Source organism: Neophocaena asiaeorientalis, unplaced genomic scaffold, assembly GCF_003031525.2.
Source record: "Neophocaena asiaeorientalis asiaeorientalis breed wild unplaced genomic scaffold, Neophocaena_asiaeorientalis_V1.1 scaffold850, whole genome shotgun sequence".
NCBI classification, from domain to species: Eukaryota; Metazoa; Chordata; class Mammalia; order Artiodactyla; family Phocoenidae; genus Neophocaena; species Neophocaena asiaeorientalis.
Window position 1 is genome coordinate 147,177 of NW_020173675.1, and position 17,355 is coordinate 164,531.

Sequence of the window (17,355 nt, forward strand, 5' to 3'; positions counted from 1 at the left end):
CCTACCCAAATTCTCTGGACTGCAAGTCAGACCTTTCAGATCTGCGCTTTTTAGAAGTACTTTCGCATTCTGGCACCTTAAGCCAGAAATGCCCCGCAGGCAAACGTTACGAGGGAAAAATATATTCTTGCAATTCAAAAGGGACTCGAATCCTACCAACGAGCGTTTCTGTTCTCTGTTTCCATAGTTCCTCGCCTGTCCACTTTTCATACAACGACTTGACACACCTGACCACACAGCCTCCGATCCTATTCTAATGCCTGCCCATCCTGTTACCCTTTTGTAAAAAAATTTATTTAGTCTATTTATTTTGGCTGCTTTTGTTCTTTGTTGTGGTGCACGGGCTTCTCATTGTGGTAGCTTCTCTTGTTGTAGAGCACGGGCTTTAGTAGTTGTAGCTCGCGGGGTTGGTTGCCCCGCGGCATGTGGGATCTTCCCGGATCAGGGCTCGAACCACTGTTCCCTGCATTGGTAGGCAGATTCCTAACCACTGCGCCACCAGGGAAGTCCCCTGTTACCCTTTTAAAAGGCGGATCCCGCAGTGTCCTTTCCTCCCTCCCAGCCGCCTCCACCCCCAGTCGGCTGGGCGGAGCTTCACGCTAAAGCCCCGGAGCCCGACGCGGCCAAGGCAGTAGCAGAGAGGACTGAAGCTCCGAAGAGCTGCATCTGCGGCAACATCTCCAGCGACGTTACGTGCCTGTCGGCTTCGACCCAGCCCGCCGCGCGTGCCAGTCGCTCCCCGCCCCCTCCCCACCTGGCGCGCACCTGGCCAAGGCCGGGGTCCCGCCGAGAGCCGGGAAGGCGCGTGCCAGGGGCCCTAGGGAACCGCAGAGCGCGCGCGCCATGGGGCCGCCGCCCGGGGCCGGGGTCTCCTGCCGCGGTGGCTGCGGCTTTTCCCGATTGCTGGCCTGGTGCTTCCTGCTGGCTCTGAGTCCGCAAGCCCCCGGTTCCCGGGGAGCCGAAGCAGTGTGGACCGCGTACCTCAACGTGTCCTGGCGGGTTCCGCACACCGGAGTGAACCGCACAGTGTGGGAGCTGAGCGAGGAGGGCGTGTACGGCCAGGATTCGCCGCTCGAGCCAGTGGCTGGGGTCCTGGTACCGCCCGACGGACCAGGGGCGCTGAACGCCTGTAACCCGCACACGAATTTCACGGTGCCCACGGTCCCGGGGGACTGGGGCAGCAGCGTGCAAGTCTCTTGGTTGGCCCTCATCCAGCGCGGCGGGGGTTGCACCTTCGCAGACAAGATCCATCTGGCTTACGAGCGAGGGGCGTCTGGAGCCGTCATCTTTAACTTCCCGGGGACCCGCAATGAGGTCATCCCCATGTCTCACCCGGGTGAGTGCCGCTACCGAATTGCGCGCCATCAAACCCCTGCCAAGGCCATTTTCCCTTATTTTCCTCAGTGTAATCTTCCCCCTATCCCCTTGCTCCGAAGGAAAACGAGTGTCCTTTCTGTCCCCATCGAGTGAGGGCAGGGTCCTCTCTTCCCCGAGATTCACCCTGCGTCGGGGGTTTGGGCGGAAAAATCCTTTAGAATTTGCCTCTCTGGTGAAAAAGGGTGAAAACAGAGTGAGGAGGCTGGCAACTCGAGAAGGACTGTTTGGGCTCTTTGCGTTGTCTTTTCCTGCTGTTTCACGAGGGTGGTTTGCATTGGATTAATTGGTTGGTGGTGGGCATTGGCTTTGAAATGACTGGGAAGAAGCCTACCCGAGAAGCTTGCTTGGAAATCCCTTCCTCAGTCTTGTCCTGATTAACAGCCTCAGGCCCGCAGCAGATTTTTTCCCTCCTCTCTCACTGTTTTCTCTGCATGTTTCCTAGTATCAGGTACAAGATTGTATTACTGTGCCCTGTTAACCTCATTCCAGTTTTGGTGGAAACTTTGCTCAGCTGTTGGGTTCTTCTCTGCCCAGGGGTCTCAGGTCCCAAGTGATTTTTGGTATCGGTGCTTTCCTTTGCATTTGAAAAAATCTGATTCAGGATATTGAGTGGCAAAACAGGTGATTAGTGTTATTAAAGAAGAAGAGGTTTCTGCATGAGGCTAGCAAAGGCCTAGGCTTTGGAAAATGTAATCCAGGTAGGTCTTAAATTTGTGCAGATGAGATGGATTACTGTTTTCCCCTCTTCAGTTATCCTTCCAGAAACCTTCTCCCTATTTGTGATTAGGTATCCATACCATATGTACATAGTGATCCTAGGCCCCAAAAGACAAAGAAAAAAAAATTGGGGGAGAAAAAGGCAGAGACATGTAATAGTAGTAGCAGTATATCATAGTTGTTGAGAGCTGGGCCTCAAGTCAGACCTTGGTTAAATTCCGGCTCCATTGCTTACTAGTCCTGTGACCTTGAGCAACTTATCTGAAGTCTAGCCTGGATTCCCTCCTCAATCAAATGGGAAAGAACGAAGAATGAACCACTCCCACAGGTTTGCCTTGAGGATGAAATGAAATAATGACGGGAAAGAGTTTAACACATCATCCTTCTCTGTAAAGGTTAGGTGATAGGATCAGCTTTTCAGAGTTGTTGGAGAGATGAATCTGCTTGTTTAGCTACTGGAGATTCTGTGTTCTTCCTAAAACAGTATGTCTGGCCCTGTCTAGAGAGCACTTGCACTGCGTGGCTGGGTGGTATAATGGAAAGAGCACTGAACTGGAACTTAGGAGATTTTAGCTCTTTTAGTCCCTTCTCTGCCTCTACCAGCTTCACAACCTTGTACAAGTTACTCACTGGTCAAATGATAGTATAGAGGCAGGAGGAGGAAGCCAGGTTGGCAGATCGTGACAAAAAATGAACTAGATGAACTCCCTTCCAGCTCTAAAATGCTGTGATTCTTAGATTTTATATTGATTAAAGAAAGGAGCAACTGCATCTCTTTTGGTTGATAATTCGTTGATTAGAATGAAATTACTTTTTAAAGGCTGATAGAAACAAAGAATAAGGACTTGGTATATTTTAAAGTCCTTACATTTCAACTGGCTACCTAAATGCAAGGGTTTGACTTTGCTTCCTCCCAATGAGATTCATTTGCACAGATGATTTGGAATTGAAGAGTACTCTTTAGTTAGAGAATTCCAATTTAGACTGCTTTCATCCTACTTCTGTTAAGTATATAAGCTTATATTAATCTGATAGATTTAGGGGACAATAAAATTAATTTTGTTGAGCTCCCACTATGTGCCAGGCACTCTACATACATCTTACTTATTCTTTATTGAGAGACAGTATGGTGTACTAGGAAAAGCAAACGCATTGTAGTCAAGAATGAGAATCAAATTCTGGATTTACCACATAATAGCTTTGTGTCCTTGGTCAGATTATTTAACATTACTGAGTCTCAGTTTTCAGAAAAGTGTTTTGATACTTTAAAAATGTATTATTATCTGCGGGTTAGTGCCCCGGTCCGGGAGGATCCCACATGCCGCAGAGTGGCTGGGCCCGTGAGCCATGGCCGCTGAGCCTGCGCGTCTGGAGCCTGTGCTCCGCAACGGGAGAGGCCACAACAGTGAGAGGCCCACGTACCACAAAAAAAAAAAAAAAAGAAAAGTAAAGAGGTGCTAAAAATGCATTATTATCTGAGATGCTGACTGTAGCAATGTTACACTTAGGCTAACTAGCTAAAATAACTAGCTAGTTACTTGAGGAATGGAATCACGTTTCTTGAACTCCTGGAGAAACTACTTTTCAACACAGGGGAAAAATCACTTTGCATTTCATCCACATATGTTGTTAAATATTTGTTTGCAGAGTGCTGTGTTGTTTGCTTTGCTCATTCCTGAGAGTAATCCCAGGGTTTGTTGTAATCTCTGGTCAAAAATGATTTCTCTTGGATTTTAGTGGCAAAGAGGTAGGACTGAAGTTTGTGTGTTGATTAACAATATATATTGCCATGAATTCTACAAGGGCCACCAAATGTGGAAAAGCCACTGCTGTGGTCTTTGTTTACAAAACCTTTCTTCACCCCCTCTCACAGGGGCCTATGCTTGAATTGTCTGTCCTTTGTTGGAGTTAGTGTTGATCATCCACACCCACCTATCACAGTCCTGTGACCATGAAGACCCATTTGTTTCAAGTAACAGAACTAACTGGTTTAGAACAGTAGCTTTAAAACTTTTGTGTATTGGAGAGAAACTCCACTATATAAGTGCAATCGATTAGGAAAATCAGACTATTTTTTTTAAAAATCAGGCTATTTTTATGGATACCAAATTTTCCCAGAGGGTAGCTGTAGGCTTGCAGCAACCCATGCAGTTTATTTCTGTATATTATCTTCCAGAAAATCCTGATTCACACAGATAAAAAATTTTAAATGACAGATTTTTATTAACAGATGATCCTGCAGTCTCTGGATATTTTTCATTCAAATGGATCCAGAAACTGGGAATAAAATGCAGAGAAATTTTTGGTTTCACAGTTTAATCACTATTCATGTCTTATTTAAATATGAAAATCAGATAAGAAGCAGCCAAAACAGAGTAAGCACTAAAGCTGTCTAAAAGGTATGGTTGTCACAATGAGACACGTTACGCTTTCTAATTGAGCACAGCCCACGGGTTGAAGTGGTGTCAGTACTTCCTTACACAATTTTCCTTGAGTCAACATGTGCAGGCATGAATTTATTGAAAGACCTGTGCAAAGCTTCCACGTTCATAATCCATGACGCATTTACAAGAACTTGAAACATATTCAGAAGGATGGCAGGAGAAGCATTATTCCTGAGGGCTGTAAAAAAGTGAATGAACCAAGCCATTTAAGTTAGTGATTTGGTGGTCTTCCCTGGGATAGAGTTTGCTATATAAAACAGTTGCTTGTATACATTGTTGAAAGACCTCTTAGAGTGTATTAAGAAGATGGCCTCTACCAGGTTTTTTTTTTTAGGTTTTCTTTTTTTTATTGAAGTATACTTGATTTACAATGTTGTGTTAATTTCAGGTGTATAGCACAGTGATTCAGTTATATATATACATATATAGATTCTTTTCCCTCATAGGTTATTGTAAAATATTGAGTATAGTTCCCTGTGCTATACAGTAGGTCCTTGTTGGTTATCTGTTTTATATATAGTAGTGTGTATATGTCAATCCCAAACTCCCTCCCTCTGCCACTTAATATTTTTAAAATCTTAGGCCAGTATTTTACTTCTCTAAGTCTCAGTTTTCTCCTGTGTAAGATGGGCATAATAAAAAACTTACCTGAGGACATATATACACTACCAAATGTAAAATAGATAGCTAGTGGGAAGCAGCCGCATAGCACAGGGAGATCAGCTCGGTGCTTTGTGACCACCTAGAGGGATGGGATAGGGAGGGTGGGAGGGAGGGAGACGCAAGAGGGAAGAGATATGGGGACATATGTATATGTATAACTGATTCACTTTGTTATAAAGCAGAAACTAACACACCATTGTAAAGTAATTATACTCCAATAAAGATGTTAAAAAAAAACTTACCTGTTAAGGGATTAAATGAGATACTACAGATAAAGTGTTTAGCATAGAGCCTGACATTTAAGAAGCTACTATAATTTTCTTTATTACAGTTAAGATAGTTAAATGTATTTTAGAAAATGAAAAGTGATTTGTATGTTGGTGGTATACAATTTGAAAATGAATAGCCTAGGTACTTCAGGGTCCATATTACCTGACATCTGACTGTAACCCTTTAGGAATAAGTTGAGTAGACTGACTGTTTTACCAGAAAATGATCTTTTGGCCCACCTGTGTTTGTCATTCTTTTCTCAAGTAACTGCTTATCCCTTAAGTAACCAATCTTCTTCCCATTCACCAGGACTTTGAAATAGGATTTTCCACTGATTTATTACCACTCAATCCCTTCTCAACCACTTGACATTTAGTTTTTATTCTTTGTTGGGTTTTTTGTTGTTGTTGGCTGGTTTGGTGTTGTTGTTTTTTTTTTGCCCCCTAGTAAGTTGACATCAAAAAGAACCTATTTTAGTAGAATGATAGGCTCAAAAGAAGTTGAGAAGAGAATGGGTGGTGATGACTTACCAACGTAAAATACCATTCCAGAATTTGTTCCACGTGCATCCTTTTTGATCTCTCTGCAGTACTGTATTTGATATTGTTGATCACTCCTTTGAAACTCTTTCCTAAGCAGTCTCTTGCTTCTCTTGCCTCTCTGTTTCATTTCTGTTATTTTATTAACATACTCATCTCATACCTTTTCTTCCTTGCATTCATACCCAGGCCCCCAACACTCTCCCTCCAGTAAATATCTGCCACGTCCAGTTGATTTCAGTCTTCTCACATATGTTCCTTTCTCCCTCACAATTGTTTTTACACTGCTTTCAGTTCCTGTGTCTTCTCATGGGAACAAATACTTAGCCTTGGTCTCCCTGCCTCCAGTCACTTCTTCCCTTCGGTTGTTCCTCCACGTGGCCACCGGAACACAGCTCTGGTCACACATACGCCATTGCTCAAAAGCCCATTACTTATAAATTTGAGACTATGCTTCTCAGCATGGCATATAAGACTCTTAATGATCTAGTCCCAACCTACTTGTGAAGCTTTATGTATTTCTTGTCTCATATTGATCCCTAAACATGTTCTCTACCCTTTCCCATTATCATTCCTTTGCTCGTACTTCTGCTTTTGCCTACATACCCTTTTCTTACCAGCTCTGTTGGTCAAAACCTTACCCATCCTTCAAAACCCAGCACAGATGCCTCCTCATCTTTGAAGCCTTTCATAATTCTTTCTTTTCCTCTTCCCACCACAGCCCCCACACCAAAAACAAAATAGTCTCTTCTCTTATCTCCTGTAGAACACCATCTCTTATAGTACTTTCTGCATTTTTTTAACATCTTTATTGGGGTATAATTGCTTTACAATGGTGTGTTAGTTTCTACTTTATAACAAAGTGAATCAGTTACTTTCTGCATTTTGCTGGTAGTTTTTTGTTTATATATTTTACCTTCCTACTGTATCGTAATCATTTTAATGTTTTATTATTGTCATATTCCCCATAGGAACCTTTATACTTTATGTGCTCTGGAAATGCTTCTTGAGTGGCCTTAAATACACAACAATGCCAGAGGGTCATATGATTCCCTATAAAAATATCTAACGGAAGGGGATTAAAATTCAATACATTAAACATTTATCAAGGGTCTATTGTATGCTAAGTACTGTGCTTCTTGCCTGAATATACAAAATAAGGAGGACTAAAATTGTACAAATACTTCAAGATTGCAAACGCCCTAATTTTTATGTTGGTCACCATCATGTGCCAGTTTATGGGTTTTTAATGGCAAAATGACCTAGGTAACAAAGAAATAGTGACAGTGAGTATTTACGTTGAACTTTCCCTGTTCTATTTTTTATTGATGTTTTAAAAATTTGATTTACACCATTCAACTTATGTCTCCAATTAAAGTGCTTCCAGTGAACGTGTTGATGAATGTGGAGTCCCATAACATAAAAACCTTACAAAAATATAGCCTGATCGGTGAATTGTTTTTCTAAGCACATAAAGAACTATTTCCCCTGGTCCATGGAAGATGTGTGTTGTCTCATATAGAATGCCACATTTAGTCTCTGTTCTCAGGCTTAAATGGAGAAAATAGAGGAGAGTACCAAAGATATTTTCTAAGTTATTTTATGATTATAAACTTAACCATGCATCTTGCAGAAAACTTGGAAAATACAGAAAAGTATAAAACTAAAAATAAAAGCTACGTATAATTCCACAATGCAGAGATGGTACCATTAATATTCCTTCTAGTCTCTTTTTCCATGTATCCTACTTTTATCGTAATGGTTATTTTTTCATGAATATTAATGTAGTATTAATAAAATACAGACAGTTTAAAGGAAAACACAAAAAGCCATAAATATAACCATTTTAGCGTTTGGGGGTGATTTTTTTGTCATTTGCTCTGCATATATATTATTTAAAGAATTATAATTATATACTATATATACAGCTTTGCATCCTGCTTATTATTGTAAGCATTTTCCCATGTAATTAAAAATAGAGAGAGGGTTCTCTTGTAGGCTGAAGATGGTGGTCATTGATTGGAGGGGTGGGAATTGAGCTTCTCTTCCATTAACCAGCAGAAAGGAAGTGCAGAAATGGTGACAGGGAGGGGTGTGAATTGGAACATTTAAAACAAAAATATGCCCCAAAGAGCCTTACATAAAAATATACTTACTAGCCATAAATATGATCTGGTCTAACCCATGTTCATTGCCTATTGTGGCCTTGGTGTTTTGAAAGGTTTGATCACCATTTGTACCTTAGTTCCTCTTCTCCTATAATATTCCTATAGGTGATGTCTTTGTTACAAATGAGGTTTGCAACCAGTTTCCTTGTTGCTTGGTTAAGTAGCACTTCATTGACTAAAATGGCCTTTCTTATTCATGATGACCACTGAACTGTAAACTATTGTTGGGGTTTTTCCCAAAGTTTTCTTGATAGGGTACCACAAATACTGCCTAGCGGTGAATAACTTTTTGTATATGTAAATTTCATCAAAGAATAATGTACATACCAAATAGGTACAGAAATAATTAATGTATAGCTCAGTGAGTTTTCACAAAGCAAGCACACCTGTGTAACCAGCACCTGGCTCAAGAAGCAGAACAGTACCAGAACCCCAGAAGACTACCTTGTGCCCCAAGACAAAGAATCTTTGAAGCAGCACAATTGTCAACTTTGTCTCCTGAGGAAATGACTTCTTGCAGCATGTGGCAGGAGCCTAGTCACCTACAGAAACAAATCCTTCACTGTATTGGAGCTAGTTAACTGTGGTGATCCTCAGCTGCACACTGTAGGTAGTTATTTCCAAGGACAGAATACACGCACTTTTAAAAAATAAATAAATAAATAAATAATTTTGGCTGCATTGGGTCTTCGTTGCTGAGCACGGGCTTTCTCTAGGTGCGGCGAGCAGGGGCTACTCTTCGTTGCAGTGCTTGGGCTTCTCACTGTGGTGGCTTCTCTTGTTGTAGGGCACGGGCTCTAGATGCATGGGCTTCAGTAGTTGTGGCGTGTGGGCTCAGTAGTTGTGGCATGTGGGCTCAGTAGTTGTGGCACGTGGGCTCAGTAGTTGTGGTGTGTGGGCTGAGTAGTTGTGGTGCATGGGCTCAGTAGTTGTGGCTTGCGGGCTCTAGAGCATAGGCTCAGTAGTTGTGGCACACGGGCTTAGTTGCTCTGAGGCATGTGGAGTCTTCCCGGACCAGGGATCGAACCCGTGTCCCCTGCATTGGCAGGGGGATTCTTTTTTTAAGTGATCTTTTAATTTTTTTATTTTTAACATCTTTATTGGAGTGTAATTGCTTTACAATGGTGTGTTAGTTTCTGCTTTATAACGAAGTGAATCAGCTATCCATATACGTATATCCCCATATCTCTTCCCTCTTGTGTCTCCCTCCCTCCTGCTGTCCCTATCCCACCCTCTAGGTGGTCACAAAGCACCGAGCTGATCTTCCTGTGCTATGCAGCTGCTTCCCACTAGCTATTTATTTTACATTTGGTAGTGTATATATGTCCATGCCACTCTCTCACTTTGTCCCAGTTTACCCTTCCCCCTCCCCATGTCCTCAAGTCCATTCTCTAGTAGGTCTGTGTCTTTATTCCCATCCTGCCCCTAGGTTCTTCATGACCATTTTTTTTAGGTTCCATATATATGTGTTAGCATATGATATTTGTTTTTCTGACTTACTTCACTTGGTATGACAGACTCATTCCATCCACCTCACTACAAATAACTCAATTTCGTTTCTTTCTATGGCTGAGTAATATTCCATTGTATATATGTGCCACATCTTCTTTATCCATTCATCTGTCGATGGACACTTAGGTTGTTTCCATGTCCTGGCTATTGTAAATAGAGCTGCAGTGGACATTGTGGTACATGACTCTTTTTGAATGATGGTTTTCTCAGGGTATATGCCCAGTAGTGGGATTGCTGGGTCGTATGGTAGTTCTATTTGTAGTTTTTTAAGGAACCTCCATACTGTTCTCCATAGTGGCTGTATCAATGTACATTCCCACCAACAGTGCAGGAGGGTTCCCTTTTCTCCACAGGCAGGTGGATTCTTAACCACTGCACCACCATGAAAGTCCCCATGGACTTTTTGACACAGTTATTAAGCCAGTTTAGAGTTGCCACATTTTGCTGTTAACACCCCACTTTGGAGCCCTATGGGCAAAGCAGAGCACAAGGGCTCTTTGTTATTTTTCCATTTCTTGTTCTGTCTTTTTCAGCTGTATGTATGTATGTCTTTCTAGATATCATGACATATAATTATTGCTTGAATTTACCCATAGGCTTGTTACAATATTGATGTCTTCCGAAAAGAAAGTTTGGTGATTCATGCCTGACTTGACGGAGGCTGTTGGGTTCAGAACCTAGTCGCGCTTTACTTGGTTTTAATGCTTGAATGCTCAAGTTAGATACAAATCAGTGATTTTGAGTTTAACCTTATTTAATTTGACCTTTTTTGAAAGAAGATGGTGCTTGAACTCACTTGTTGGGGTGTGTGTGTATGTTTCCCTCAAGATATTAATCATTATCATTTCAGATAAAATGTTGAAGTAGCTTAGTTAAATCCTGCCTGCAACTAAAAAGTCTTAGCTTTTGAAAGGAAAATATACCAAAATGTTAACCTTGGTTATATCTGGTTGGTGGAATTATAGGTGATTATTATCCTCGTCATTATCACTTGTCTGTGTTTTCTGAATTTCCTATAATGAATGTTTTATACTTGTAATCAGAAAAAATCAGGTATTTTAGAAAATCCAAAATTCTCCTATAGTGTTGATAAATCCTAAAGAAAGCATTAATAATGTGACCTTTGCAACAACAGGAACAAAGCATACCTTATAATAGAAATGATTTACTGACTATTATGAGAATTTAAGGAAGAATTACTTTGGTCTTTTGAATATATCTAACTTACATAATTGTTAGTGACTAACTGTTAACACTAACTGGTTTCTTTCTTGTTAACACTAACTGGTTTCTTCATATGTAAAATGAGCCTTGAACACTACAGAACTTTAAAGAATGACTTTTTCTATTTTAATATGGAATATTTCTCTTCTCTTCCTTTTGTATCACGAGTGGTGTTTTTTTCTTCCCCCCCTTACACATATCTCACCTTCCTTGGTTTTTTTGTTTGTTTCCCATAAGAGGCCTGCTTCCCTTCGCTAGCCCCCTTCAATATCTATTCTATTCAATACTTTTAAGATTAGTGCTAAATTTAACAGCTTAGGAAGAAGAATCCAATATATTGGCAGTTTTAACCCATGACACACTGGGTTCATCTGATGACAATAGCTTCTGTCATTCTAGAAAAGAGGAAGAGATTTTGTGAGAATAAGGGCAGAGGAGAATCATGGTGTTCTTATTTTACACTTCATTAATGATATGCAGAACATACAAGCTCAATCAAAATTGCATTTAACACATCAGTAAAGTTGAATTACAGATCTTCCTCAACTTATGATGGGGCTACATCCTGATAAACCAATCATAAGTTGAAGATATTGTTAAGTCAAGAATGCATTTAATACACCTTAACCTACCTAACATCATAGCTTAGCTTGGCCTGCCTGAAACGTGCTCAGAACATTTATATTAGCCTACAGTTGGGCATATTTGATAATAAAGTGTTGAATATCTCATGTAATTTATTGAACACTGTACTGAAAGTGAAAAACAAGAGTGGTTGTCTGGGTACAGAACGGTGGTAAGTGTATTGGTCACGTGGCTGACTGCTGCTGCCCAGCATCACGAGAGAGTATCATACCACACATATCGTAAGTCAAACCATCATAAGTTGGGGAACTTCTGTACTTGTTTTCAAAATTGGCATTTCCCTTGAAATACTATTCTGCTATGTGAATCTCCACAAGTTGGTGGTTTGCACAAGAAACTGTCAAATTCAAGGGTAGCTTCTGTACCACTTCTTTTTCTCTTAGGATACATTTTGTATCCTACTTTTATACCCACTTCCTTTGCCTTTCATAGCTTAATTAATTGTACCTTAGATATTCCCCCTACCTCTCTCTCTCACTGAACCCCATCTTCCTTTTCAAAAAAATTTGAGCTTCTTTCTATGTGATGCCATTTATTTTGAAGAGAAATTAAACATTATAAGCAGCCAGTGCTTTCAATATCTGACGAACTTGAATGTGTCCATAACTCAGTCCCACAGTCTCCACAGAAACTTCCCATTAACCATGTAATCCTCCTGATTAAATATGCATTTTCCTTACATCCCACTATTTAAGATATTTTAAATGTTTTTTGTTTTGTTTGTTTGTTTTAAGTATTTCTGTGATTTTTTTTTCTGAGAAGTTTTATTACAAATATAGGTTAAATAATAACTTATATTTGCTTTGAAGTTTTTAGTCCTCCAAGCATTCCACACGGAAATAATCTGTGGGCTCATTTGGGAGCTCAGACACTGTTTACCAACATTACTATGGGAAAATGTATTGTCTCTAGTTCCAAACAACTCATTTACAAATGAATTTTTTTTTTAGTTTTTTAAAAATTATTAACATCTTTATTGGGGTATAATTGCTTTACAACGGTGTGTAATTTCTGCTTTATAACAAAGTGAATCAGTTATACATATACATATGCTCCCATATCTCTTTCTTCTTGCGTATCCCCCCCCACTCCCTATCCCACCCCTCTAGGTGGTCACAAAGCACCGAGCTGATCTCCCTGTGCTATGTGGCTGCTTCCCACTAGCTATCTGTTTTACGTTTGGTAGTGTATATATGTCCATGCCACTCTCACTTTGTCACAGCTTACCCTTCCCCCTCCCTGTGTCCTCAAGTCCATTCTCTAGTAGGTCTGTGTCTTTATTTCTGTCTTACCCCTAGGTTCTTCATGACCTTTTTTTTCTTTTGATTCCATATATATGTGTTAGCATACGGTATTTGTTTTTCTCTTTCTGACTTACTTCACTCTGTATGACAGTCTCTAGGTCCATACATTCTTGTACTAGTTTCACCTGGTCTGAAAATTTGAGGGTAAAGTGGCATGATGGAGGCCATGTCAGAATTTTATTTTATGCCTAGGCTATGGCCTGGTTTTGTGCTCATTTTTCCCCCCCTGGGTGCAGCAGCAATTTATTCAGTGGAATTCTCCTTCCCAAGGTCTCACATTACAGGAAAACAGAACCAATAACTACAAGGACAAAAGAGCACCATAATTTCCAACATTCACTTGTGTAAGTTTCCTTTCCCCGAAACTCCTAAATCTCCTGTTTATCTTTTTTACTGCCTAACAGAGATCTGATTATTTTTAACCTGTTGTGTATATATTGTTAGTCAGTAATTGCTTTACCTTGAGCCATTAAATAGTCTTATCAGATTCTGAATAGCTCTGGATATCGTGCAGTTTATTATCCCAAAGGGTTGAATACATTGACGCTGTGGAGTTTACTGACTAGCATTCCTCCAGGAAACATTAATAAAGAGCAGCAACAAATATTGAATTTGGTTTCTAGAAATCTTACTACTCCAAAACAAAAGCTATGACAGTAGAAAACTTTAGCATAAACATTTTAATACAATTACAGAATACCCTATTAATCAAATAATATACAATTACAGAATACCCAATTAATCAAATAATCAAATCAAATCAATAATATACATACTACAATTTCTGCTTGGCCTGGCAATAGCATATCTTATTATTTTATTTTCCTCAGTATCAGCACAAATTTAAGGTTGTATAAACACTCAACCTGTTCCAACTGCTTCAAGACTTCTCTTTTATGTCCTCTGAACTTCCTCATAAGTGTCCAAACAACCAGTCAGCTAGTGAACCAGGATAACTGGGTTCTAACTTCAACTTGGGGCTAAAATGGCATCCATCCTAGCTCCTGAATGTAAGTGTGAAACTGAAGTGGACTCAAACCCCAGGCTGGAGAGGGATTATTGCCACCATTAGTGCTGCTCTGGCAGTATGGTGATTTCAGTGGGTTCAGCACTGTAGCAGTAAGCGTCACACTAAACCCAGGGTTTGCAGAGTAGGATTAGTATTTAATTTGTTACCCGTGTATAGATAATATGTCCTTGCTTATAAGCAAACAGTGCTGAAGAAATGCCATCTTTGAATGCAGGGAGGAGGCGCATCTTAGACTCTGTTCACAATTATCTTTAAAGGATGAATTTGTTTTCAGATTCAATCAAGATTCAAATTACCACTAAATATAGCACAGTTAAAATTGCATTCATCAAATATTTATTTGACACGTGTTACGTGCCAGGCACTCTGTTAGACATTGTAGTTACAGTGGTGAAAGACCCAGTCCCTAACGTGAAAGAATCCATAGTTTAGTGAAACTCAAGTAAACCAGATAACCTCAAGGGAAGCCTGCACTCGACAGACAGTGTAAAACCTATCTAACGCAGATGAGTCAGGATCTTATAAAAGGAGGTTGAACTTTATTCTGTAGGTGAATAAAGCTACAGAGCTTTATGGAGACCAGTTAAGGGCCTTTGGCAAAGAGCTCTTTAAAGGCCTTTGGCAAAGGAATTACATGAACATTTTTCCCATTTAGAAAAATTTATCCAGTAGCTGTGAGGGGAATGAATTGGAAGACTGAGACTGGTGGCGTAGAAACCAGTTAGGAGGTTGTTACAGTGATTTTGGTGAAAGACAATGGTGACAATGAAGCAGTATTATAACAGAAAAGAAATGGGCCTGTTTATTATGTAGCTAATTTTCAAAAAATAAGTCTATTGGCAGAGTTTTTCCATGCAGGGTAAAGGATTGGCATTGATCTGGCTAGAGTGACTGGAACACTATCTTGAAACTCCTTGACCATAACATCAAACTATAATCAAACTCCAGCCCGATACTTCTGAAAGTATGGGCCACAGACCACATGCAGCAAAAGAACCCACAGAACTTGTTAAACCGCAGATTTCCAAGCCCCACCCCAGACATACTGAATTAGGGAATGGGGCCCAGGGAGTTCAATGTTTTAACAAGTTTCCCAGGTAATTCTCATGCATATTAAAGTTTGAGGATCATTGATCTAGCCTGACAGTTTTCAAAATATGATCTGGGAGCACTGGTCCCTGAGATTCTTTCAGGGGCCCATGAGGTCAAAACTATTTTCACAGTAATACGTAGACATTATTTGCAGAATTCACTATGTTGACATTTACACGGATGGTATAAAAGCAACGGTGGGGAAAACCTGCTGGCACCTTAGCACCAGTTAAGACAGAAACAACAAGCTATGTTGTATACTATACCTCCATGCATTTACAGTAAAAAGAAAATGCCAGTTTCACTTAGGAATGTCCTTGATGTAGCAGTAAGAATAAGTAATTTTATTAAATCTCTACTCTGTCATGCACAACTTTTTTTCTTTTTTTGCCTATTCTGTGTGGTGAAATGGAAAGTAGGCACAAAGCACTTGTATGACTGAGTTGTGAGCTGAACTAGCTGTTTTCTCCAAGCAACTCCTTTTTAACTTGAAAGAACTACTGACAAACAATGGTTATTCAGCCTTGGGTGTTTGGAAGACCTATTAAACACTCCTCAATCTTCTAATTACGTATCTGTGTGAGTACAGATTTACCTTCATATACTTCAACCAGAAAAACAGTTCACAGTAGATCTAGTGCAGAAGCAGATATGAAGATCCAACTGTCTTCTATTAAATCTGACATTAAAGAGGTTTGCACAAATGACAATGCCACTCTTATTACGTTTTTTGGGAAAATAGTTATTTTTGATTTAAAAATGTTAATTAACATATATTTACAGCTGTTATTTTAAATGAATGAATAAATACATGTAAAATTTCTCTGTTAATTTCTAATATGATTAATATGAATAGAAATAACCTACGTAAACAAAAGTTCTTTGGAGTCTTCAATAACTTTAAAGAGTATAAAGGAGTCCCAAGTCTAGAAACTTGGAGAAATGCTGATCTAGCCCTTGGGTTTTTAACACTGTGCTAAACATTACCACTTGTGGAAATCAGAAGAGGCCTGGTAGGACTAGAGTTTTTAATAATAATTCTAAGAATTGTTTATCTGTGAATATGACACATCATCCACAAATTATGCATCTGTGACCTTTGGAACAGCATGGTTTCTAATTTCCTAGTGTCTTTAATATGCTGTTTCCTGAGGGTTCCAGCTCCTGAGATTTTTTTTTGGTGCCATATCAAATCTGTGACCCATTCCCTAATGTAGTATTACCTTCAAAACCTGGGGGTACAGGACAGAAAGAAAGGAAACTTGCTGAACTACCCATGGCTGTGTGCTTCTGTTTCATTTGTTGGCTTAAAAGGATGCTAATAATAGAAGGTGATTTTGGTCATCTTCACTGCCGCCACCCCTCCCTCAAAAAGATGATTTGTAACAGTACAAAAAGTTAAGAACCATTGCTTTAACTGACAGGCAACCTGTACTAAAGCCTATTTCATATTCTGCTATAGACTAGAATTTACCTAAAGACTAGTTAGGAGCATAACATATTAAAGGGATGTGCAGAACTGATTTGTCTGGTTCCCAGTAAACCACAGACATGTATTTCCAGATACTTTTAAGAAATCATTTGTATATTTGTTTGTTGAGGTGCAATGATAAAAGTTTTTTTTTTTTTTCATCCAGAGAGCTGCCATGAAGCAGTCGATTTAAGAAACTAAATTTGGTTCATTGGTGACTGGCAATAACTAAAAGGGGGCAAAAAACCAAGTTGTCACAAAACAGGAATTTGAATAAAAAGAGGCTAGTCTGGCTTAAAAGTTTAGATAATTTTTTTTTATTGGTTTAAAAAAATCCCACTTAGGACTGCTTGGTCTGGGGAGCTTTGATATCCCTCTTTGAAATACATTGACCTTCCCCAGTTGCTCGAAGAGTTTGGGCTATGAGTGGGGGGGGGGGAACCACACTTTTAAAAGCTACTGTGGACAAAACGAATGTTTAGAAGTTCACTTGAATTGGTTCCAGATTTTCTAATGGAGGAAATGTTTGTTAGAGAATTATGTTGGAATTTGTCACACCTAGATCTTGTTCATTCCAGATACAAGTAAATTCAGAAGTGGTGACCCCATTGTATCATCAGAATGTTGGGCAGTATTGAATGTGAGCTTATTTTTAGAAGAGCTACTTTGGCTTTCAATTGCCTTTATCATTTGTAAGTCACTCATTGTGAATACTTCTTTCTAATATTAAAAGTGGAAAACTGGTTGAAATAGATACTAGAACAGCTTTCCTCGCCTCCTTGTATTTTGTGTTTGAATGCCAAGGTGCTGTAAGTACGCCATCCATATGCTTAGGATATTTCATATATTGTAAAATATTTTAGACTTTATTTTACATTTTGACATGTTAATATTAAAAT

The 17,355-nt window shown here is 39.7% G+C and overlaps 1 protein-coding gene across 2 annotated transcripts in view; it reads left to right on the forward strand.

The window, feature by feature from the left end:
• RNF128 (ring finger protein 128) overlaps positions 1 to 17,355 on the forward strand; it is a 91,728-nt gene that overhangs the window by 36,011 nt on the left and 38,362 nt on the right. The window contains exon 1 of one of the 2 annotated variants that reach the window (XM_024749579.1): positions 615 to 1,336. The exons of the other annotated variant lie outside the window; for it this stretch is intronic. Coding sequence (XP_024605347.1) covers positions 844 to 1,336 — 493 coding nt within the window. The 5' untranslated portion in view covers positions 615 to 843. Of the gene's footprint in view, positions 1 to 614; positions 1,337 to 17,355 lie in introns of those variants that run through there. 2 annotated transcript variants of the gene reach the window in all.